At 46.7% G+C, this 24,051-nt stretch overlaps 1 protein-coding gene across 1 annotated transcript in view; it reads left to right on the top strand.

Moving 5' to 3' along the window:
• The window catches only part of LOC130861985 (centrosomal protein of 104 kDa-like), a 38,049-nt gene that overhangs the window by 897 nt on the left and 13,101 nt on the right, over positions 1-24,051 (top strand). Inside the window, 16 exon segments of the mRNA XM_057751353.1 lie at positions 577-639; positions 924-1,009; positions 2,361-2,425; positions 2,428-2,687; positions 3,656-3,883; positions 5,644-5,847; positions 6,422-6,589; positions 7,076-7,249; positions 10,020-10,196; positions 12,060-12,143; positions 12,145-12,267; positions 12,757-12,864; positions 14,319-14,355; positions 15,298-15,343; positions 22,951-22,971; positions 23,153-23,266. Of these exon segments, the coding sequence (XP_057607336.1) occupies positions 577-639; positions 924-1,009; positions 2,361-2,425; positions 2,428-2,687; positions 3,656-3,883; positions 5,644-5,847; positions 6,422-6,589; positions 7,076-7,249; positions 10,020-10,196; positions 12,060-12,143; positions 12,145-12,267; positions 12,757-12,864; positions 14,319-14,355; positions 15,298-15,343; positions 22,951-22,971; positions 23,153-23,266 (1,958 nt within the window).

Raw genomic sequence — 24,051 nt, 5'->3', positions numbered from 1 at the left:
TTTTTTTTTTTTTTTTTTTTTGGTTTTTCGAGACAGGGTTTCTCTGTGGTTTTGGAGCCTGTCCTGGAACTAGCTCTTGTAGACCAGGCTGGTCTCGAACTCACAGAACTCACAGAGATCCGCCTGCCTCTGCCTCCCAAGTGCTGGGATTAAAGGTGTGCGCCCGGCTTGCTGCTAGGAACTGGTTAGGAACCTGGACCACAGTGATGGGTGGGAAGGAGAGCGACTTCCCTGCCAAGGCGAGAGGTGAAGCACCTGGGTTAGCTGGGCTGTGTCAATTTAGTTTCTTTTCCTCGTCTGGGGTAATGTGGGTAGAGACCTCTTATTGGGAGACTGCTAAAAGTCTAGGTTAGTGGTTACTGTTTTAGAAACCTATAAGCCATAGCAACTTGGTTGAGCATGAGAAGAGCAGTTGTTGTTATCTGCTGAGCACGTCACAGTTCTCTACATCAGCGTGACCCTTACTGTCATTGCACACCCTCCTACCCGATAACAACATGGGCAAGATATGGTTCAAGAGCTTAAGGCATCTCAAACACTTCATACTTGATTTCTGCTGATTTAACTATTTCTTAGGTGGCTTTGGTTGCGATAAACATCATTGGAGACCCTGCAGATTTTGGTGATGAAAGCAATATTGTAAGTATGAGAAGTTTAGTTCCTAAAGTAAAGGGAATTTCTGTGGGAGGAGGAATCATTAATTCTCATCACAAACACACACACACACACACACAGACACACACACACACACAAAATGTATCAATTATGAAGGCCTCAAAACTTTCCTCAAGGATTTTAGCTGCCTGTCCAGAAAACTAGGGCCACTGAGTCTTACTGGCACCTCTCTGTTAAACAGTTGTAAAATTAAGGTTTGTTTTGTCCTTTGTTTGCTGAGAGTCTAAGAAGATGTTTTGTCCCCAAAGACCTCTAGAGAGAAGCTGATTGACCATTACCTTGGCCACAGTCCCCACAATGAAGGAACTTTTGCCCTAGAAGGAACTTTTGCCGGGTAAGACCTTTCCCCATTTCTTCACAAGACAGCTCATAACACCTTGGTCATTCCAGAGGATTTGGGTCTCCATGAGGCTTAGGTCAGGTGAGAGTAGGAAGCCACTGGTCGGGTTGTGTTATGTCCATGCCGAGATTAAGGTGACTGCATATCTTGCACACCTGCACTGCTGCACTGCTGCCATTCAGAGATGCTTCAGTTCCGAGTGTTCAAGTGTTAGCACGGGTGCCTGAGAACAGTGATGCAGCTGCCCACTGTGCCTCAGCTCTCAGTGTGTGCTCAGAGAGAGCCAGTGCACCCTCATCTCTCAGCCTGCTGGAGGGCCAGTGCACCCTCAGCTGTGTCATCGCTAGTCAGCTCCTTCCTGGTAGCCACCCCTTGGTTTCTGCCTCCCCAAAGCCTGAGCCCACACAGCAGCCACAGCAGCAATGGCACGCTCCAGCAGAGCTTCCAGCTTCGGTGGTAGGGCAGGCTGTGCCTGGCCTGACCTGTCTGGCCCCCAGGACTCTGTGGAGTTGAGTCTTGGTGCTGAGATTCATGGTGTGAGAACCTGACCTTCCCTGGGGTGCTGCATAAGAGTGAGTGTGCTCCTGCCCTGCAAATTCTGACTATGGCAACATGGAATTTTTTTTTCCTTTTTTCTGGTAAGGTTTTTAAAAATAAAACCTAATTTCTGGGACATCGTGGCCAAGTGATGTAGAGTTGCAAGCATAGTGTTGAGAGTTAATAATGTGGCGTGTGGGGCAGCATGTATGTTATATCAACCCTGAGACCACTTGACGGAAGGAATGGCCAGAGCCGCTGCAGCTGTCCCTTACAGTCACTGGGCTGCCAGGCAAAGGGCATGGAGTGGCAGAAAGGAACCTGGGGATTTTTAAATGTGGTGTGTGCCCAAGTCCCACTTGAACTTATTATTAAAGTTTTCCAACTAAAGTCTTTGTGATAAATAATATCTAATTAAGCTTTACTTCTATGTAAAATACCCAGATCACAGCTTGTGTTTGGCTTACTTGATGCAGCCAGTGCAGCTGCTGTGAGACCCTGAGCTGGTCCTGAGTCTGCAGTGGTCCCAGCAATGCTATTATACTTTGTGACCGCAGAGTGAAGTTCATCACTACCATGCTGTAAATTTTAAGAATAGTGGCATAATCACGTGGTCATGGATGCTAAATTTATCTGTGGTTTGGCCTGACACACAGCTCGGTCAAGCACCAGGAGCAAGAGCCCCAGATAGTTCATGGCTGCAGCCTGACCAGCCGAGGCTGTACTCCCTCACATAGGAGACCTTCTCACCTGTGTGTGCAGCATGAGCTCTTGACTGTCCTGACCTGAGGTCGTCTTCTCTCCTTAGGAGATCTGACTATATCTCTCCACTCGATGACTTGGCGTTTGACATGTACCAAGACCCCGAAGTTGCAAGATCATTCGCAGGCTGGATGAAAAGAAACAGGATGCTGTCAAGAAGGAGCGCTCTGATTATGCAAAGAAACTGAAGCAAGCTATCGCTGATTTACAGAAGGTCGGTGAGCGCCTGGGGCGCTTCGAGGTGGAGAAGCGCTGCGCAGTGGAGAAGGAAGACTATGACCTGGCCAAAGTGAAGAAGCAGCAGATGGCACGCTACTGTGCCCAGGTGTACGAACACCTGGAGCTGCACAGCCTCCTGCAGGGCGAGCCAAAGGTCAGAATGGGCCACAGGGTAGGGGCAAGTGGGAGAGAGTGAAAGGCTAACCAGAGTTGTGCTTGGGCTCTGTGAATGTGTGGGCTAAAGCAGCTGCTCCGTGCCATGTGCAGTCAGCAGGTTTCTGCTGGGATGGGATCTTCTAGAGTTCACATAGAAGATGAGGAGAGGGAGCTCAGGGCTGGAAGATCAAGGCACTGTCACTTTTCAGGGACCCCTCCAGCCCAGTCACCATATTGTATGGAGTGTGGTACCTGCGCCACATGCCCTCAGGTGTAAACCCCCTGAGTAGTCTAAGTGAGTGGAGACTGACTTCTAGCAAGATCCATAGGAGCCTGACTTCTAGCAAGATCCATAACCTTACGATTCATCAGGCAGATGCTGAATGCAGATGGGGGTAGGCGTGGTGTGCATACAGACTGCCAGTTCTCACCAGTCCCACCCTCCAGGCTGCTGGTCTCAGGCTGGTACTGCCGGCTCTATATCTACCTCTGCCTTCCTGACAAGTAAAACATAGATCAGTGAGGATCACAGTGTGCCATCCGTCAGCCCTGCCTGTTTGGATTGTGAAGAGTCACTTGACCAGCTGTGAACAGCATAGACCAGTTCTGAACCCAGAGTCCTGCCCAAGTGCCACCTGCCTACTGTTGTGCTTCTAGCACAAGTATGTTTGTGATCATGCCCAAGCACGCATGCTCAGGCTGTCAGGTATTTGGGGCTGCTGTGATCTGCACTGTAACTGTGGCAGAGACAGCTGAGGTGATGCCATGGTCCCGTGACTAACCAATAGGCCATTGTGTGCTCAGCACAGCTTCCTTCAGATGGCCTGCAGTGGTCATGGCCCCTTGTCCTTCAGATGATCTGCAGTGGTCATGGCCCCTTGTTTTCAGATGATCTGCAGTGGTCGTGGCCCCTTGTCCTTTAGATGGCCTGCGATGGTCATGGCCCCTTGTCCATCTTTCCTCCAGATGCAGAGGCCCTTCGTTTTGCCCCTCCAGCCCCTTGCATCTCCCAGCAGTCCCCAGCACTGGAAGGCAGCGTCCTCACTGCCGCGCATGGAAGAGCTGGAAACAGAAGGCACATTTGCAGGCCCTGCGCTCCAGGAAAAGCCCTCGGCATATCCCTCGGCATCATCTCCTCGACATTCAGCAGTGGACCAGTCCCCACCTGCCGCAGGCCCTGTACCTAGGAGCCATGTAAGTTACTCCACGCCAGCTTGACTCCTATCAGCTGCATCGCTGAGGACCTGGGTTGGACTGGGTACTAATCCCAAGGCATAGGTACGTGCCTGTCTCCAAGGCCAGCCCTCCTCCCCGAGTCCAGAAGGGACCTGGGATGCTGGCTAGAGTAGAGCACAAGCAAGCATAGTCCATTGGCCACGTCCCTTGAGAGGCACATCTGTCACCTGGCCTGTCGGGCCCTCTGGGTCTGCCATGTCATCTGTGGGCTCACAAAGTCTTTACGTCTACTTCAAGCATTGCTTCAAGGAATAAGAGAACATGTGTAAAATGCCCATTCCTGGAGCGCTCAAGAAGCTGAGGCAGGATGGCTGCCAGGTCAGCTTGGACTACATAGCGAGGACCAGGACATCCAAGGCAATAGAGTGAGATCCTGTCTCAAAATAAACGGGTAAATTCCCTATCCATACTTTTCCAGATGACACCTTAGTCATGTACCTGTGGTCACTATGCCTCTTAGAACAGCTTGGTAACAGGAAACCTGAGTCAAGCTGGGCTTTATATTGACTGTTCTAGCTGGGAACACAGTAGGTCCTGCAGGTTTCAGGACTGGTTTGACTTGGGAGCTCAGTATTGTCATTAGTAACCTGATTTCTGTTGCTGATTATAATAAAGCCCCACACTAGCCCAGAATGGAGTACAATAAAGGTCTCTTTATCTGGGGTAGACTCACAGACCATCAGTCTTCTACATGAGTGGGGCACAGGAGCCAAATCCAGCAGCCAAGGGGCCGCACACGTTTTATATCTGTATATGTAGTGTGTTTGACCATGCCCCAAGTGGGTCAGTATCTTAAAGGCTGTTGGCTGAAGGAGTTCCCACAGCAGATTTCCTCCCATCACGTGACTCCCCGGCTCCTTGTCTCTGGGCTGCCTGCTGTCACGGTAGCACCTTTTGCCCATGGGTCCTCACTTCAGTCAGCTGGACCAACTTAGTCATGCACTCCAGCCTCTGCAGCAGCCTCGAGAGCAGAGCAGATCCCTGTGCTGACTGCCACCAGGCCTCTACAGAAGGGGCCTTGACCCATGTGTCCATCTTAGGGTCCCGATGTCCTTGTGCCTAGCCTTCCATGTGTCTCAGGGATTCACACAGTGATTTCACTCACGTGTGCACTCACCCGCTCTCTCAGCACCGTGTGCTCCCTCTCCGCTCTCACCCTGCTGTGTCCTTGCCTCTTCAGTTCTGTGCCTTTGTCTCTGGCAGAATGGAGCTGTGAGGGCAGAAGGTCCATCTTCCCTGCTGTGTGGGCACCAAGAGCAGCACCTGGTGATTTAGGTGTTGAGGACTGAAGGCTGGGTTGGCAGCTGCCTCACCAAGGAGCACCACAGAGGAGGCTTGTTACAGCTTCCCTCACTGGGCCCCAGAGGAGAAGCATGTTTATTGCTCTATGCAATGCAGTAAGAGTATGTCAACAGACACTAGTCTGAAAAATAATGGGATGACCCTTCCTCCTGTCCTCTGTGTCAGCCGAACTGGAGTGGCTGCAGGTGACTAGTGTGTGTCTGAGCTGACTTCTGAGGTGGCACTGCTGCTGCTCCATGTTTGGGCGAGTCTGACAGGAATGGAAGGCTTCATCAATTTTTTCCAGTTACAGCCCACTTGTAGGAATTATTCTAATCTGGTGCTTAGCAGACTGACTCCTTTAGAGCTCTCGCCCAGCAGTCTGTGAGGAGACACCCCAGCAGAGCACCCACCCCCAGCACTCTGCTCACCTCCAGGTGGACGCCGTGCCCTACGATGAACGGCCTCTTCCCATTACTCGGAAGCAACTGAGGGAAGCATCCACTGAGCCCGAAGTGAAAGACGCAGACAGCAATGACGTCCGGAGACGAGATGTCTCAGGAGAACCAGAGCCCTTGACAGAGAAGGCCTTGAGAGAAGCCAGTTCTGCCATTGACATCTTAGGTAAAAATCAAAACCAAGTTATGCAGGTGTATGGCATGCAAGTGTGCAGATACATGCAGACACAGAGCACACCAGCATAGGGAAAGAAGGGAAAACAGATACAGAGAACACCAGCATAGGGAAAGAAGGGAAAACAGATACAGAGAACACCAGCATAGGGAGAGAAGGGGAAACAGACACAGAGCACACCAGCATAGGGAGAGAAGGGGAAACAGAAAAAGAGAACACCAGCATAGGGAAAGAAGGGAAAACAGATACAGAGAACACCAGCATAGGGAGAGAAGGGGAAACAGACACAGAGCACACCAGCATAGGGAGAGAGGGGAAAATTGCTGCAGGGGTTTTGCTTTGTTTAATGTGTGTGTGTGTCCTAACCCTAACCGTGTGTGTGTGTGTGTATACATCCTGCCGTTCACATGTGGAGGTCTCAGGTCTTAATTTCCCCCCAGTGTAGCTGAGCTCTCCCCCTCAATTCTGCAGAGGGCTTCCTCCTACAGAAGAGTTTTGAAGTGCAGGATGGCAGTTGGGATGGCTGTGTGGGGCTGGACAGTCTGCCTCCTGAGCTGAGACAGGACTGCTGTTGGCTGGCAGGTGGCTGGGGCCTATTCTAAGACGCGGTCCTGCCGGAAAGATGCCCTGCTGGCGCTGTACCAGAAGCTGATGGAGATGCCTGTTGGAACCCAGAAGGAGGATTTGAAAAACATGCTCAGAGCATCTGTCTTTCTCATCAGAAGAGCCATAAAGGACATCGTGACCTCAGTAAGTCCCTCTGCCTGCTGTCCCCAGGTCATTGACATAACTGTGACTTAGCTTTCAGTGAGACCAGGAATGAGGATTCTCCAGTAAGAGGCACATCCTAGCTCCAGGACAATGGCAGATGGGAGATGCCATGCTTCCTGGGCACGTCTCTGCTCTGCACAGCCCGTTTCCACAAAGAGCTCAGCAGGTGTGCTGAGTGCTCTCCTTCTCGTGAGACTGTGGGGTCAATGAGCTGAGTTCCTTTTTGTAGCTCCGGACAGGCTTTATATTGAGTGTTCAGAAATGAAAAGTGGAGAGGCTGGGTGTCTCTCAGGAGTGCTGAGCTGGCATCACGTGGTCAGGAGGGTCAAGTGGGGGGGGGCACAGTGAGCAGGTGGGGTGCTGTACTTGGAAGCAGTTTGTAGTATAAGGTTCACATTAGTTGGTCTCCTGTTTCCTCCTGAACTCCCACCACAGTGGCTGATGTGTCTGACCTCGTTTCTTCAGGTCTTTCAGGCCTCATTGAAGTTGGTGAAAATGATAATTGCCCAGTACATTCCCAAGCACAAGCTGAGCAAACTGGAGATGATGCACTGTGTAGAGAGGACTGTTCCCCTTTTACTCACCAGAACCGGAGATTCCTCTGCTCGCCTCCGTGTCATGGCTCTGAATTTCATTCAGGTCTGAACCTCCCCATCACCTTCCTGTGACTGTCTGACTCTGCCTCACAGGGTTCTCTACTGCTGATCCTCAGACAGCTGCCGTGATGCTCGCCAGTGCTGGGAGGAATGAGCTCTGTCTATACCAGCTTGTGTTGTTTGTTTTGAGACAGCCTCATTCTGTAATGCAGGCTGGACTTGAACTCACCATGTAGTCCAGGCTGGCTCCTTGAGACTCAGTGATCTTCCTGCCCTAATTTTCCAAGTGCTCAGATTGCAAGCATGACTCCACGCCCAGCTTATCGGAGATAAAAAGAAGGATTGTATAAAGCTAGGGAGATGATTCAGCAGTTAGAGCAGTTGCTGATTCACAGATACAATCTTTTGAACCCACATAAACACAGGGTGAGCATGGAGCAAGCTGCCTAGCAAGACTAGCCATGTCGGCAGTCTCTGGGTTCAATTAAGAGACCCTTCCTCAAATAAGATGGACTAGGTATGGACGAAGATTCCTGAAATCAACTCGAGCCTCCACATGCACCTACACACATGCTGGTATACATAGATATTCACACACTTGCCATTCACGTGAACAAAGAAAGGGCCGGAGCAATGGCTGAGTGGGTAAAAGGCGCGCCTGTCACCAAGCCTGACAACCTGAGTTTACTCCCTGAGATGGACTCACAGGGTTGAAGGAAAGAACTCCAGCAAACTGTCTTTTGCCCTTCACTCTCCCTCTGTGGTATGCTCACACCCACACACATACCGAGATCAGAGGAACGGGGTGCGGTCACCTAGAGGGCTGCTAACAAAAATGGAAAGGAAACCCAGTCCTGTCTGAGTCCGTGCTCACCCTTTCACCAAGCACACTTAACTCTATCCTCGGTGTGAAAGTCACACAACATACCTGGGCAAGAATTTAGGAAGTGCTGTGAAAGTATTGGATTTATTTAAGTTAGCTGATGAGCGCTTCTAGTTGAGGAAGCTGTTTTGTTTTGCTTTGCTTTGCTTATTATGAGACATGGTCTCATGTAGCCCTGGCTCAGCTGGTACTGTGCGTAGCCAAGAGTAACCCGGAACTAGATATGGTGCTCCCGGCTCGGCCTCCTAAGCCCTGGGGTTGTACAGGTGTGCACTGCCCAGCAGATTTTGGGATCCTAAAGCTCCGTATCTGGACTGGAGAAAACCTAAGAACTCCTTAAAATTTGATGCAAGTTTTGTGACTTAGAACATCTGTCTTAGGGCTCTTGTCATTCATCAAGATGTGAGGAATCCCAGACTTGGTTTATTAAGAAACTTATTTTCAGGGAAAGCAATTATGGGAAAAAATAAGCAGAACAGGCTGGCGGTGGTGGCGCACACCTTTGATCCCAGCACTTGGGAGGCAGAGGTTTGTGGATCTCTGAGTTCAAGGCCAGCCTGGTTTACAGAGTGAGTTCCAGGACAGCCGGGACTGACACACAGAGAAACCTAGTCTCATGAAAAGAAAGAACAAAAAGCGGAAGTGCTGCCATGTGCTTGTAGCACAGAGATTGGCAGGGTATCACCGTAAAAAGATTCGTCAGCCCTTGAAAGACAGAGGCAGGAGGATTTCATGAGTCTCAGCACAAATGAAAATGTGTATTGCTTCATTTCTTTTCTATGTGTGAAGTCGGTTTGTTTTTTGTTTTCCTGAAGAGACAGGGTCTGTCATGTCACCCAGGCCGCCTCCTTCTGGGCACAGGTGTTCCTCCTACCTCAGCCTTCCCACAGCCAGAACTGCAGGAGTGTGCCACCACACTCAGCTCACATTCAATATTTTTTTAAGACAATTTTACCATATAGCCATGCTACCCTCAACTCACAGGTCCCCTGCCCCAGCATCCCTTTTGGTAGTGCTCCAGGAGTGTGCCTCTCTGCCTGGCTTTTCCTGTTAGTTTCTGGGTGGTCTAAAGCTCCCTCACTAGAGCTGAAGAGACAGCTCTGTGAAGAGTGCTTACTGCTCTTTCCAAGGACTGCAGTTAGGTTCCCAGAACCCATGTGTGGTTTCTCACACTGTCCTGTGACTCCAGCTCACAGAATCTAGCGCCCTCTTATGGCCTCCACCTACACTCCTGTGGCATATACACACAGACACATAGCACAAGTGCACACGTAGACACACATGAATAAAAATAAATTTTCAAAGTTGCCAGGTTACCTGTCCCTGAGCCTTCATGCTCAGGCCCACTTGTCATTTCAGGAACCTGTTGTCCTGACCTCTGGAGGCCATATTTACTGTGCCTTTGTCTTTTGTATCTGAGCCATCTCTCATCACTCATGGCCCAAATACCAAGAGAGATTGTGACTACATACTGAGCACAGTATAGCAAGTTCAAGGAGACTAAGCATCATAGTGAGACCCTGTCACCCAACAATGGAAGCAATAGATAGGACTTTCTTCTGGCCCACCGGTCATCACATTACTAGAGAATCACTGACACTTGATGCTGAAATTCTATCTCTAAGCCTAATCTTTTCCCACATTTTACATTCAGAAAATGGTTTTATTGGGGTTGAGAAATTCCAAGAACAGAAGCCTTCAGGTTTTCAACGTTCTCCTGACTCTCATGTTGATCTCTTCTGTTTCAGATCTGTGGTTCTACCCCCTCCCTAACTGTTTCCAAGAAACCCCAGCTCCCATTCATAATTCTCGTCCCTTCACTTCCCTGTTTGTTCCTTCGGGTGTTCAATGTGACAGTCATACTAAGTTGTACTGAATTACCTCTAGCTTTTTACCTGTAATAATTAACAAATCATGCTATGTTTTGTAGGAAATGGCCTTGTTTAAGGAGGTGAAACCTCTCCAACTCATTCCATCCTACTTAGTACAGCTACTGAAACCCAATGCTTCCACTCATCTGGCAATGAGCCAGGTGGACCTTCTGGCCTGGCTGCTGAGAGACCTGGGCACTGGGAACTCAGGCTTCACTGTGGACAGTGTGATGAAGGTGAGCCAGCCTCATGCGACAGGATATTGGTCACAGCTTAGGGCAGGGCTATCCAATCAGTGACTGAGCCAGGGAACATGCGGGAGCGGTCACTGTCCAAAGTGGGGAGAAAATCATGAGAGTCATTCTTTGGGGAGTTGACTGAATGCTCACCTGGCAAGCATAGATCCCGCAGGTTCAATCTGCAACACTGCATACGCCAGGCTTTACACTCCTGCAATCCCAGCACGTAGGAGGTAGAGGCAGGAGAATCAGGAGGTCAAAATTGTCATTGGCTGCATGGTGAGTTTGAGACCAGCCTGGGCTACATAATATTCTGTCTCAAAAAACCTGAAAAACAAAAAAACTTATTTGCTTAAGAGTACATCAGAGAACATAAACAAACCATCCCTACCTTGGTCTCCGGCCTGGATCATTGCCAGACACTTGTTTCATGACTGAACCTCGCTGTCCATGGTACAAGACACCCCTAGTGTGTGTGACCCAAGACTGAGGTGAAACAAAATAAACCAGTGGGGCATTGATGGCTGCCGTCACATTCAGCGCCCCCTGATGATATGAAGGAAAGGAAGAAGGATACGGGGTGACTGCAAGCCAGGGTGAGCAGGACCTGGGGTGGCTGTGCAGTGCAGACCCAGTACAGAGGCCGGGAGACTCGGCAGCAGGGTGGATCAGAATCTCTGATGTAAGAGTAGAGGAAACACAGACGCAGTGTGAGAGCCAGATGGTGCCAGCGCACAGCCAGGCCTAGGTAGAGCCTAAGAGTGGGGCTCAGGCTCTTCAGAAATGTGGGGGGTGGGAGGCCCAGGGCCCAGAGCCACTGGGGAGGCATTGACCTGGGTATGACAGCACCACAGTGCAGTGAAAACGAAAGTCATAGGCAGAGGTTCTCAGCCTTCCTAATGCTGGGACCCTTTAATACAGCTTTCATGTTGTGACCCAACCATAACATTATGTTTGTTGCTACTTCATAACTAATTCTGCTGCTGTTAGGAATTATAATGTAGATATCTGTGTTTTCCGATGGTCATTTGGGGGTTGGGAACCACTGACACAAGATGCGTGAGCTCAGGGTGTGGAAAGCATGGTGTTGAGCGCTGCTGGAGCAGAAGACACAGTGTACATGTGGAGATGACCAGGTTGAGGCCAGCCTGGGCTGCATAGATGAGACTGTCATAGATAGATAGACAGAGAGAACGAGCAGAAAGCACAACGTGCGTGTGGAGGTCAGAGGATAATTTTGTAAGAGTCATATTCTCTTTCTACTCTGGTTCCCAAGGCCAGGACTCAGGCAGTCAGGCTGGGTGGCAAGTACCTTTACTGGCTGAGCCATCTCGCCAGTATTTTTGGTGGTCTGATCGATTACGGTTCTAGGGAAAGAACACATGGATATGTTAGACCAGTGCTCTTAACACTAGCTGCATCCCAGCACCCTGCTCATAATGCCAAAACAACAAACTACACAGACACTGCTATGCGCAGACACTGTGCAAAGTGACAGCCTGCAGGCAGCAGCACGTGTCAGCTGCCGATAAATGGGAACCTGCAGGCAGGGGAAGAAAACAGCCCAGGCAGACAGACAGACAAAAGTCCCAGAGGCGCCACCCACTTCATCCCTGTTTGGAGTGTTTCCCAGTAGGAAGTATGTGGATGTAAATTAAGGAGGGCTTCCCAGTGCACCAGTGGTGCTAGACTCGAGTGGGCTGTGTCACATGTGGAAGAGAACTCTGGGTGTGTGGCCCCCTCTGCTCTTGTCTTTATTTTTCCAAGTCTCTGCGGTATACCTGGGTCTCTCCTGTGCTGGGGGAAGTTAACTTTGTTATTAGAAAGTCAGTAGCAGAGCTGAGACTGCTTTCTTTGCAGTTTGCACTGAGTGCCCTGGAGCACAAGGTGTATGAGGTGCGAGAGACAGCAGTCAGAATCATCCTGGACTTGTACAGACAGCACCCAGCCCCTCACCCTGGAGCACCTTCCCCCGGAAGACAGCAGCACACACAGGAACCTGCTGTACAAAGCCATTTTTGAGGGAATCGCTAAGATAGATGGCAGGCCGACAGAGGCTGAAGTCAGGGTGAGTGCCTCACGGATCGATGAAACTGCAGTCTGGGTTGAAGAAGTAACCTGGACCACGGACCAGCCTCGCTGACTCATACCTGTGGTCTCAGCGTTGGGAGGCTGAGCTGAGAGGATTGCTGTGAATACAGGACAGGCTGGGCTGAGGAGAGAGAGAGAGAGAGAGAGAGAGAGAGAGAGAGAGAGAGAGAGAGAGGTGTCAGTAAACGGCCAGTTTCTTTCTAGGAGCCCATATGGAGAAGCACAGTCTGGTAAGAAGCATACCCCTGAGCGAGGCCCTGGCCTGTCTGTGCCCTGCCTGTAAGACCAGTGTTTCCTGTCTAGGAAGAGTGGGATCAGTGCTGTACAAACCTTTAGTAAATTACCGAAGAATTTCCTTTTAATACGAGTTACAGTCATGTCCAAATTAGATGCTTCAGTTTGTCTCCCAATGTCTGAAGCTACCCTAAGAAAGTTCCTCTAATGGGGAAAATGTTTTTTTAACCAGGCCCAGAAAAGAGCAGCCACTAAAGAAGCAGAAAAGCAGAAGAAGGAAGAGGCGAAGGCTCTGCAGGGCCAGTTGGCAGCGCTGAGAGAGACCCAGGCCGGAGCCCAGGTCAGAACGCCAGCACCTTCCACCTGAGTGTGTGGAGTGCCACGGTGATGCAGATGGTGCCTTGCTTTCTTTCTGGTTGGCATGGGCACAGATAAAAGAGGGCCTGCCTCAGGCCTTTGGTGCCCATGTCAGTAGTTAGCCAGCTCCACTGCTGCTCTGAGGCTTGGGGGGAGCATCCTCCTGCCTGTTCTCAAGACAACCTGAGTTCAGTCTCCCTGAGAGCCATGTGGTAGGACTGACTCCATAAAGTGGTCCTCTGACCTCTTCACTTTGCACCGTGGTATGCATGCAGCCGCCCCCATACACGTGTACACACAAAGTAAAGTAATTTTGAAACTGTAGGAGGGCAGAGGAGTTAAGGAGGGCCACAGTCCCAGATGAAGGCTCAGTCTTACCAGGTGTACTTGGAGCCTGCCTCCGAGCTGCTTGTGCCTGTGGCCACAGCTACTACACAAACCCAAGAATGCTGTGGAGAGGGCGGAGGTCTACACGCTACTGTCCACACAAATGGGAAAGAATAAAGAGAGAAGCAGAAAACACATCTACAAATACATTTGCCCAAGAAGGGCTGGAGGTCCCTAGACCTTCCCACCAAAGGCCAAAGTGAGAGGAACAGTAAGGAAAGGAGAAGTGGTGGGGGCAGGAGCTGGCCGCTTCCTTCCCCTGCCTCCTCTACCACTGTAGCACTATGGCAGCCATGCTGTGTTTTTCCCACTGGTTCACAAGTGTGATAAACAAGAGACTCACTCCAGGTCACATGCTAGCTAGAACATGACCAGGCCCTGCTGCCCATCATACCTGTGCTGGGGCTGATGATCACTTGGCTCCTAAGAGTGACAGTCACCTGTGGAGGAGATTGGTAGCCTTGGTATTTGTGTGTCTATGGAATGGTGGAGCTAAGGGGCTTAAAGAAAGCAGGAGAAAATGTTGGAGTTGTTTTGTTCTTGTTTTTAGCAGTGAGTCTCACAGTTGTAGCTAAGGCTGCCCTAGAACTCATTCAGTAGCACAGACTGGCCTCAAATTTGTGATCCTCTTGCTTCTGCTTAAGAAGTGCCAACATCACAAGTGTTCACCACCAGGTTTGGCTTGAAAAGATTGCTGATAACCCTTTCATAGTTTTGTGGAGCCCAGTGCCTATAATTACAGCACTAAAGAGGCTGAGGTGGGAGGATTGCAATGTTGCGACCAGATGAGACTGTTACAGACAGATGGATGGACGGACGGACAGACGGGAAGGAAGGAAGGAAGGAAGGAAGGAAGGAAGGAAGGAAGGAAGGAAGGAAGGAAGGAAGGAAGAAAGGACTGTCCTGAACGAATGAATAGAAAAACATGATTCTGTTATTCTTTGATAGAAATATCAAACAAAACCTAGACATGCACTTTGAGGACAGTGAGTCCTGAGTAGACTAACTCACAGCTGCAGTTCACTCTGACCGTTGCTGTCTGTGTCCTAGGAGAATGAGAATGATGGCGTGAAGCTCAGAAATCAAGGTGAGCGAATTCCAACCAAGACACCACAACACTGACCTCACTTCCTTTGCCGAGCACAAGACACCGCAACATTGACCTCACTTCCTTTGCCGAGCATGGTTATGCATTCCTTTAATCCCATGCCTCAGAGACTGGAGAATTTCTTGTGGGTTTGATGCCAGCCTGGGCTACAAAACAAGTTTCAAGCCAGCCAGGGCTGCATAGTGAGACTGTGTCAAAACAAAATAAAATCGCTTCCTCTAGCAGGCCTGGTGCCAGACATCTGAGTCCAGTGAATGGCAGATGAGGCAGGAGGATGGCAAATGCCTTAGTTACTTTTTTGTTGTGATAAGATGTCAATAACTAAGGCACCTTATAAAAGAAAAACTTTATTTGGGGCTTGCGGTTTCAGAAGTTGAGCCATGACTACCCTGGCAGGAGCATGACTGCAGGCAGGCAGGCATGGTGCTGGAGCAGTAGCTGAGAGCTCACATCTGATCCACGGGCACCAGAGAGAGGGACAGATACTGGGAATGACACACCTCCTCCAACAGGCCACACCTCCTAATCCTTCCCAAACAGTTCTGCCACCTGGGGACATGTGTTCAGACATGAGCCTGTGGGGGCCGTGCTCACTCGGAGCACTGCAGCAAGTTTGCAGCTACTCCAAGCTGCGTAGCCGCAAGGCCTTGGCCACAAACCTGAGGCTGCAGCTGTAGCTCATGGTGCCAGTGCTTGCCTGGGATGTGTAAGGCCTCGATTTGGCTCCTAGCACATGAAGAAAAGGAAAGAAAGCTGCTTCTCTTGATTCTGCAGCCCCAACTGGAGCTTACTTTGTGCTTGGACACCTGACCACTGGTTTATAGAAACCAAACTGGCAGTTTCATAAATTACTATTTTTTGCTGAAACTTTAAACATTTCAACCAAACATTACTTAGATTATGCTTTTTTAATCTCCTCAGACCCTCAAGGAAGGAAAGCTGCCCCACCAGATGCTCCAGAAATCCCATATAACTGTGGCGGAGCAAATGAATGTAGACAGATTATATAGATATATACAGCTTTAATAAGGAAATAGACTTACAGGACCACAGGTTCCCGCGGCGGAGCAAAAGACAAAAAAGGGCTGCTGGGCTCACGCCCGGCAGATTTATCCGTAAACATTAGCCCGAGGCGAACACGCCCCCAATGGGTGGGGCTATGTCCCTACATCTCCCCCTTTTGTCTAAATAAGATAGAACCAAACCAAATACAACTATATACAATAATAACAAATAATAAATATAACAAACAATATTGAGAACAAAACTTTTGCTAAACATTCTATCTCAAGGAGTCTAAATAACATAGAGAGTAACTACAATTATATAATCTTCAACTCCGTCAAAGATCTGAGAAGGGAATAAAGATTACTTAACAATCGAGAGATATCCAAAATGTGCAACAATTGACAGAGACAACTGACTACCTGGGCAATCACCCAAAGTCTCGTTTGCAATGTTGAGTCAACCAACTTTGGCTAAGGCCTAACATAACTGGCATACCATTATTAAAGGCAAGGAACTTTCTTAGGACTATCCTACCCTGTCTTGGCAAGATAAGACAATCCTGTTTCATCCACTTAGGGATATTCTGTATCTTTGTCAGAAGTTGAGGTATGGGCTTTTCTTAACCCAAAGGCCAGTTCTGCCAAGAAGACAAACTCCCAGTGGAGTGTCTTTGGTGCTCAACGTTCTCTCGGGAGTAGAGTGGTGTTGCCAGGAGTAATTGTGTCTCTTTGGCATAGAAATTTTAGGTTAGATTAAAGGCCATTTTCTACAGCTCTTCGAAGAGGCTGAAGATCATACTATCTATACTAAATATAATCTCTATGTAACTAAAAGACCTGATAAACTTAAAAATAAATATGACAAACATATAATTCTCAATACCTATCTAACTTTGAAGACTAAAAGAATAAACAACTGTGCAATATATGAAGACAATGATCTTCAACTGTAAACAATGTCATAGTATCAGAGGTAGAAATGTACAATGTAATATGGTAGAAGTATCAATACAATATAGACAAAGTTATAAGCATACTCATACAAAAATAGAGGTAGGAACACTCACATTCAATATTCAACATATCAGTATACAAGAAACAGTACCAGTACAATTTTCTATAAACAGTAATTCACAAATACCAATCATCCCAAAAAACCAGTTAATCCCCCTTCTTCTTCCTCTTCTCTCTCTTTTTTTTTTTTTTTTTTTTCAAAAAATTATCACCCCATCCCCTCAACCCTAAACCAACCACTAAAAGATGTCCCCAACCCTGAGGGCAAACTCTGTTGGGAGAGGGGACGTCGTCCTCTAAGATTGCTTCTAGCTGACATGGGGGCGACGTTCTTCTTAGGGGGTCCTGTGAAAGCAAATGATGGTAAAATTCCCAAATTAACCTTTGACCTAAGAAAATTGTAACTAGTCTCAGAGCATTTTGAGAAGGTCCGACCAGAGTGTTGTCAAAAATGTGCACCATTCGAAATTGTCTCTTGTAGTTGGTACCAAAAAACAGGTCTAATATTAGCGCTTTTTTTAAAAAAAAAATCATGACGTCATAAAAACCAGATGGAGTTGATGTTGTGGGGCCCCATCTTCATCCTGGAAACTTCAAAGATTACTGTAGGAAAATTTGTTGCTTGTTATGGGAAATTTAAACATTAACAACAAGGACATATACTGACATATAAAGAAAGACACAGATATGAGGAAAAGCAAAGAAAGTTTAAGACATATATATATATATATATATATATATATATATAAATTAATACTTACAGAACAAGTCCCTCCATCAGTAATTAAATATTAGGGGTACCTTAAATTCTTTGAAGATGGGTATTTTCCTGTGGAGATAAGAAGAGAACCCTGCCCCCAACCTATTTGTATTACTTACCATCAGTATGATTGCCATCCATGTGATTGAATTGTTATTTATCTTTCCCAACTGGCTTCTCTTCATCAAAACGAACCTTTATCAATTTTGTTGGAATCCACAATTTTTCCTCACCTGTGGAGACAAGAGCAAATCCCCTTCCCCAACGCAGCACATCTCCTGGCTTCCATTGTGAGGTCAGCACATCCTTGAAATAAACTGGTTGATTTAGTTCAGTAGACTTTTCCATTATCCAATGTCTTTCTGCAGCCGATGTTCCCTTCTCATTAGCGTTGAGGAAATTCAAGGTTAACAAAGCATTATGTAACCTATTTCTGGGGGTGTTTTCCACCCCTTTCTGTTTGTTCAACATATCCTTTATAGTTCGATTTGATCTTTCTATGACTGCTTGACCTGTAGGATTGTATGGTATACCTGTAACATGCTTGATATTGTAATAATCAAAAAACCGTTTCATTTTTCTAGAGACATAAGCAGGACCATTATCTGTCTTTATTTGTGTAGGTATACCCATAATAGCCATGACTTCTAATAAATGAGTGATAACTGAATCAGCTTTTTCTGAACTTAAAGCCGTTGCCCACTGAAAGCCTGAATACGTGTCAATGGTGTGATGAACATATTTTAATTTGCCAAATTCTGCAAAGTGGAACACATCCATCTGCCAGATTTCATTCCTTTGGGTGCCCTTTGGATTAGCCCCTGCAGGCAGTGGCGTTTGGTTATAGAAAGAGCAAGTAGGGCATTTCTTTACAATCTCCCTAGCTTGTTGCCATGTAATAGAAAACTCTTTCTTCAAACCTTTGCTATTAACATGATGTTTTTTATGAAATTCAGAGGCTTGTAGCACACTACCAATCAATAATTGATCAATTTCTGCATTACCTTGTGCTAGAGGACCTGGCAGACCCGTATGGGATCGGATGTGTGTTATGTACATAGGGCAAAGCCTGTTCCTAATCAAATCTTGCACCTGGATAAACAAAGAGGTTAGTTCTGTATCATCAGGTATAAATTCAGCAGTTTCAATATGTAAAATAACTCTTTCTGCATATTGTGAATCAGTAACTATATTAATAGGTTCTTTAAAATCCCTTAGCACCATAAGAATGGCATATAATTCTGCCTTCTGGACAGAATCATAAGGACTTTGTTCCACCTTACCCAAGTCTTCTGATTTGTAACCTGCCTTCCCTGATTTACTGGCATCAGTATAGAACGTACGGGCTCCAGTTATTGGAGTATCACGGACGATTCGAGGAAGGATCCAAGAAGTTCTCTTTATGAAGTTAAGCCTCTTGCTTTTTGGATAGTTGTTATTAATGTCTCCCAAGAAATTAGCACAAGCTCTTTGCCATGGTTCATTATCTTCCCATAATTTCTTTAGTTCATCAGCAGTGAAAGGCACTATAATTTCTGCTGGGTCTATGCCTGCTAGTTGACGAAGTCTCAACTTGCCTTTTATAATTAACTCAGAGACTTTTTCTACATAAGTTTTCAGTTTCTTACTTGGTTTATGTGGTAAAAAGATCCATTCCAAGATAATATCATCTCTCTGCATTAAAATTCCTGTAGGGGAAATTTTTGATGGTAGTATGACGAGAATACAGTCGAGCTCTGGATTTACCCTGTCCACATGCGCCTGTTGTAATTTTTCCTCAATCATTGTCAGTTCCTTTTCTGCTTCAGCTGTTAATTCTCTGGGACTGTTTAAATCTTTGTCACCATCCAAGGTTTTGTTCAAATGAATTATTAGATCAGGTGTTATCCCAATAGCTGGCCGTAGACTGGAAATGTCCCCTAATAGTCTTTGAAAGTCATTAAGAGTCCGTAGGCGATCTCTCCGAATTTGTGCCTTTTGTGTCTTAATTTTTTGTAAACCTATTTTATAACCTAAATAATTAACAGAATCTCCCTTCTGAATCTTTTCAGGAGCAATTTGCAATCCCCATTTTGGTAAAAGTATTTTTATTTCTTCAAACAGTCTGTTCAAGGTATCCATGTTTGAATCGGATAACAAAATGTCGTCCATGTAGTGATATACTATCGATTTGGGAAATTTCTTGCGTATTATTTGCAATGGTTGATTCACAAAATATTGGCACAGGGAGGGGCTATTTAACATACCCTGGGGGAGGACGGTCCAGTGGTACCTCCTCGAAGGTTGAGAATTATTATAAGTAGGCACTGTGAAGGCAAATTTTTCTCTATCTTCTTTTTGTAAAGGTATAGTGAAAAAAACAATCCTTTAAATCAATAACTATGAGAGGCCATCCTTTTGGCAATAAAGAGGGCAAAGGAATTCCAGATTGCAGAGGGCCCATAGGTTGAATAACCTTGTTGATAGCCCTGAGATCTGTCACCATTCTCCATTTACCTGATTTTTTCTTAACCACAAATACAGGAGAATTCCAAGGGCTGGTAGATTCTTCTATATGTCCAGCATCTAATTGCTCTTGTACCAACTGTTCTAAAGCCTGTAACTTTTCCTCAGCTAAAGGCCATTGCTTTGTCCATATTGGTTTCTCAGTCAACCATTTTAAAGGCAAGGCTGTTGGTATCTCTGAAGGGACATCAATTGCTTGTTCTTGTACAGCCCGAATGGCCGGTTTTCTCCGTTTGTAATATCTTTTAATATTATCCCCAGAAATATAGGCTCTAGAAGTAGCAGGGATGTTAATTTGGGTATTCCATTGTTGTAATAGGTCACGACCCCATAAATTCATTGCAATATTGGCTACATATGGCCTTAATTTTCCTATTTGTCCCTCTGGACCTATACATTCAACCCATCTCGTGCTCTGCCTTACTCGAGATAGGGTTCCAATTCCCAGGAGCTGAACATTTACATTCTGAAGAGGCCAATATGGATGCCAAGATTCTGGGGTAATGATACTTACATCCGCACCTGTGTCCAGCAGGCCAGTAATAAAAATGCCATTTACACACACTCTCAGCTTTGGTCTTTGGTCATTTATAGAAGTTTGCCAAAACACACGGAACTCATCTTTCTGATCATTATTGCTTGTAACAGTAGGCATGGGGCTTTCTAATTGTCCTGACGAGTCACGTTCTCTGTAGTAACTGGAAATGACTGAACCATGTTTGCCATGGGGTCCTGTGAGGCCCCCCCTCTCACGTTTCCCGTCTGTATCAGGTTGCCTTGTCTATCTCTTGTAGACCTGCACTCATTCGTCCAGTGTCTGCCCTTTCCACATCTTCTACATAAACCTGAAGGCTGAGTCCTCCTATTTCTGTTATTTCTAGAAGATGCATTATTATTATTCCTGAAAATCCGTTGTCTACAATTCCTTTTCATATGACCCATTTTGCCACAATTAAAACATTTGGTATTCTGATGTCTCCTTTTACCATTGGAAATTGCTTCTTCTACCCATGCTTCAGTGCCATAGTCAAATGTATCAACATCTAGTGTATGCAAGACCCATTCTTCTAATGGCGCTGATCTGAGCTTTAAAGGTCCCAAAATCCTTTTGCATTCCACATTTGCATTTTCATAAGCCAAAGTCTCGATCATTATACGTCTTACTTCTGGGTCAGATATCCCTATTTGTACAGCTTTAGTTATTCTTTGTAAAAAGTCACTAAAGGGTTCTCTCTGACCCTGTTTAACTCTGACAAATGATTCCATCCTCTGTCCTGGGTCTTGCACCCTGTCCCAAGCCCTTAAGGCTGCTGTAGTACACACGGAGAGTATGTTTTCATCCAAATTAGCTTGTTCCTGAGGCTCAGAAAATAGCCCCTCTCCCAAAATTTGATCTATGGAAATCTCAGTTCCCTTTGCTCTTTCTTGCTGTTCTAAAAGTCTAGCCTCTTGCCTGAATAAGCATTTCCATTTTAATTGCGTTCCACTCTCAAGGACAGCAGAGCTCAGCTGAAACCAGTCAGAGGGCGTGACCTTGTTCGTGGTGGCCCAAGACCTTAGCATCTCTTTAACAAAAGAGGCATTCATTCCAAAAGTCATTACAGCCTGTTTAATTTCTTTGAGATCATTCATACGGACAGGTTCCCATGTATCTTCCTTGATGAACCTAGGGTTTCTGGAACCAACTACTTTCTCAGTTGTTACAACTGGAAAGGCAGGTAGAACTGTAGGTAGAGCTTTGTGGGAATTGTCCCGGAGGGATTTACCCACAGATTTAGTTAAAATACGCTTTTCTACCTCTTGCTCTTCTTCCTCAGAATTTAGAAATTCCTCAATCATTTCAATTCTATTCACCATTGCCTTCTTTAATGTCTGAATCTCCTGTCCAGAATTATGTTCTAAAGCCTTCATTGAGGATTCTAAAGTATGAAGTTTGTCCATTAGAGATAATGTCTCATCTTTGGACATAAGTTTTATAGCATATACCGTGCCTTCTTGTACAGATAATCTTTCTGTCAATCTGTCATAAGCTTTAGACAAAATCCGATTGTCACATTCAGCAGTTTTGATTCTCTCAGTTAATGTTTCTGTTCCTACTGAAAGGGACTGTAGCTTACGATCCAAATCAGCTGTTCCTTCTTCCATAGTAATGAATTTCTCCTTAATATCAGCCGTTAATATTTCAGTTCCTACTGAAAGGGACTGAAGCTTACAACTCAAATCAGCTGTTCCCTCTTCCATAGTAATGAATTTCTCCTTAACATCAGCCTGTACCTCTTCTAAATTTTTTTCAGTTTGTCGAGTTGTGTTAAACAAAGATCTGTTCTCTGCCTGGAGAACTTCAAACTGATTTTTGAGAAGATTGTTGTCATTCTCAATTGTTTTTAAGCGTTTTTCAGTTTGTCGAGTTGTGTTAAACAAAGATCTGTTCTCTGTCTGGAGAACTTCAAACTGATTTTTGAGAAGATTGTTGTCATTCTCAATTATTTTTAAGCGTTCAACCTCGTCTCGTAAAGACTTTATCATATTTCTATTATCAAACCATACAGTACCAAGGAAAACTACGAATCCCAGAAAGATCCATATCTGTGGGCTGACAGACACTTCTTGTAAAATCTCCCACATGGTACAACTGAAAAGGCTGTTAAAGTCTTGAATGGTAATGTTTTCAGACATTTTTCTTATTTATAAAAGAAAATTATGTACCTGTAATGAAGTTTTCCTGCCAGTGGTGGCTAAAGAAATGCACCTGAGTCCACGTGGTCTAAGCCAGAGCCGGTCTGAAACAATTAACTCAAAACAAAAATTATTGTACTGCCTGTTAAGGAAAGGGGTTGGTGGCTTTTATTTCAAAACCGCGGGTGCTTCACTTAAATCAGGCAGTGAAGGTTTGGAAGAAACAGGGAGCTATTAACTGCTCTGTGGGGGTTGCTGCTCTGCGACCGTAGTGGCCTGGAGTGGGGGAAGGGAAAGCGAGCAGGGAGCACGCTGTAAATCGCCTTCCTGAGCTCAGGCAACTAGCCGGGAAAGGTGGAGCTTGCGCCCCCCCTGTGCCGGGTCGGGGGCAAAATAGCCCGACGTTGGGACGCCAAATGTGGCGGAGCAAATGAATGTAGACAGATTATATAGATATATACAGCTTTAATAAGGAAATAGACTTACAGGACCACAGGTTCCCGCGGCGGAGCAAAAGACAAAAAAGGGCTGCTGGGCTCACGCCCGGCAGATTTATCCGTAAACATTAGCCCGAGGCGAACACGCCCCCAATGGGTGGGGCTATGTCCCTACATATAACCATTATTTGGATAAGTGAGTGACGCTGCCTGTGTCTGTGACATGGGGGCTCTCAGGGGGAATAGCCTGCCTGTAGAGCACCAGGCCTTTCAGGACAGGAGGGGCCTAGCGAGTTCTGAGTCTAATGCATTGGGGGTTGAGTGGTCATGGTAGCCAGAGCAAAGCCTTCTCTTCTGCCTTTTCTTATTCATTGTAGTCTGTGCATCTTTTGTGGGGAGAGGAATGAGTCTTTCACAGAAGAGGGCCTGGACCTCCACTACTGGAAACACTGCCTCATGCTGACAAGATGCGACCACTGCAGGCAGGTCAGGTGCTGGGCATGGGCCATGGCCACTCACAGGTGACCACTGCAGGCAGGTCAGGTACTGGGCATGGGCCATGGCCACTCACAGGTGACCACTGCAGGGCACTAAGACACCAAGGTTTTGAGAAAAAGACCAAAGCATGGGTAACCCCGATCTTTGAAGCTTGAGAGGGAAGTCATGAAGAGAGCAGAGAAGTCTGTGCTGTGACCCAGAGTGACTGACTGTGTCAGGCACCCTCTACCACCTACAACCCAGTCTGTCCCTGTCCCCCTTTGACAACATTTACAGCATTTGTTGCTTGGCCTTCCTGTAAGTGGAATCCTGTTGTGTGGGCCCACGCTCTCCTGTGTCCATTGCCTGTTGCTATGTATGTGTTTTGCATAGACCATGATTGATTCATACCCTGACTATTTCAGTTTGGGACTGCTGGGAATAGCTTTGCTGTTGGCATTCTCATGTTTCATTACTCCTGGAACACACAAAAACATCCATTGTCCCCAGCTAGGACACTAATTAGGATCCTCTAAGTCCAACTTACCAGGAAGTTTATTAGTTACTTATGGCTCGTGGGCATTGTGTGGCCCTCCATCTCCAGCAAGTAGCCAGGTGATGGGCACTACTGTGGCCTGCTTCCAGTCCTGTCCCCAGTATGCTCCAGTTGAGTGTGTTTTCAGGACCTCCAGCTATACAAGACAAGAACAGTCACACTGAGATTCTCCTGCACATGCTCCAACCTTAGATGGTTCGGCCGCGGTTGCAGATGCCTCTTGTTTCCCATAACAGGCAATGC

Source organism: Chionomys nivalis, chromosome 19, assembly GCF_950005125.1.
Source record: "Chionomys nivalis chromosome 19, mChiNiv1.1, whole genome shotgun sequence".
Lineage (NCBI taxonomy): Eukaryota > Metazoa > Chordata > Mammalia > Rodentia > Cricetidae > Chionomys > Chionomys nivalis.
The sequence above is the reverse complement of the archived record's forward strand: the minus strand, read 5'-3'. Positions and strand labels throughout refer to the sequence as shown.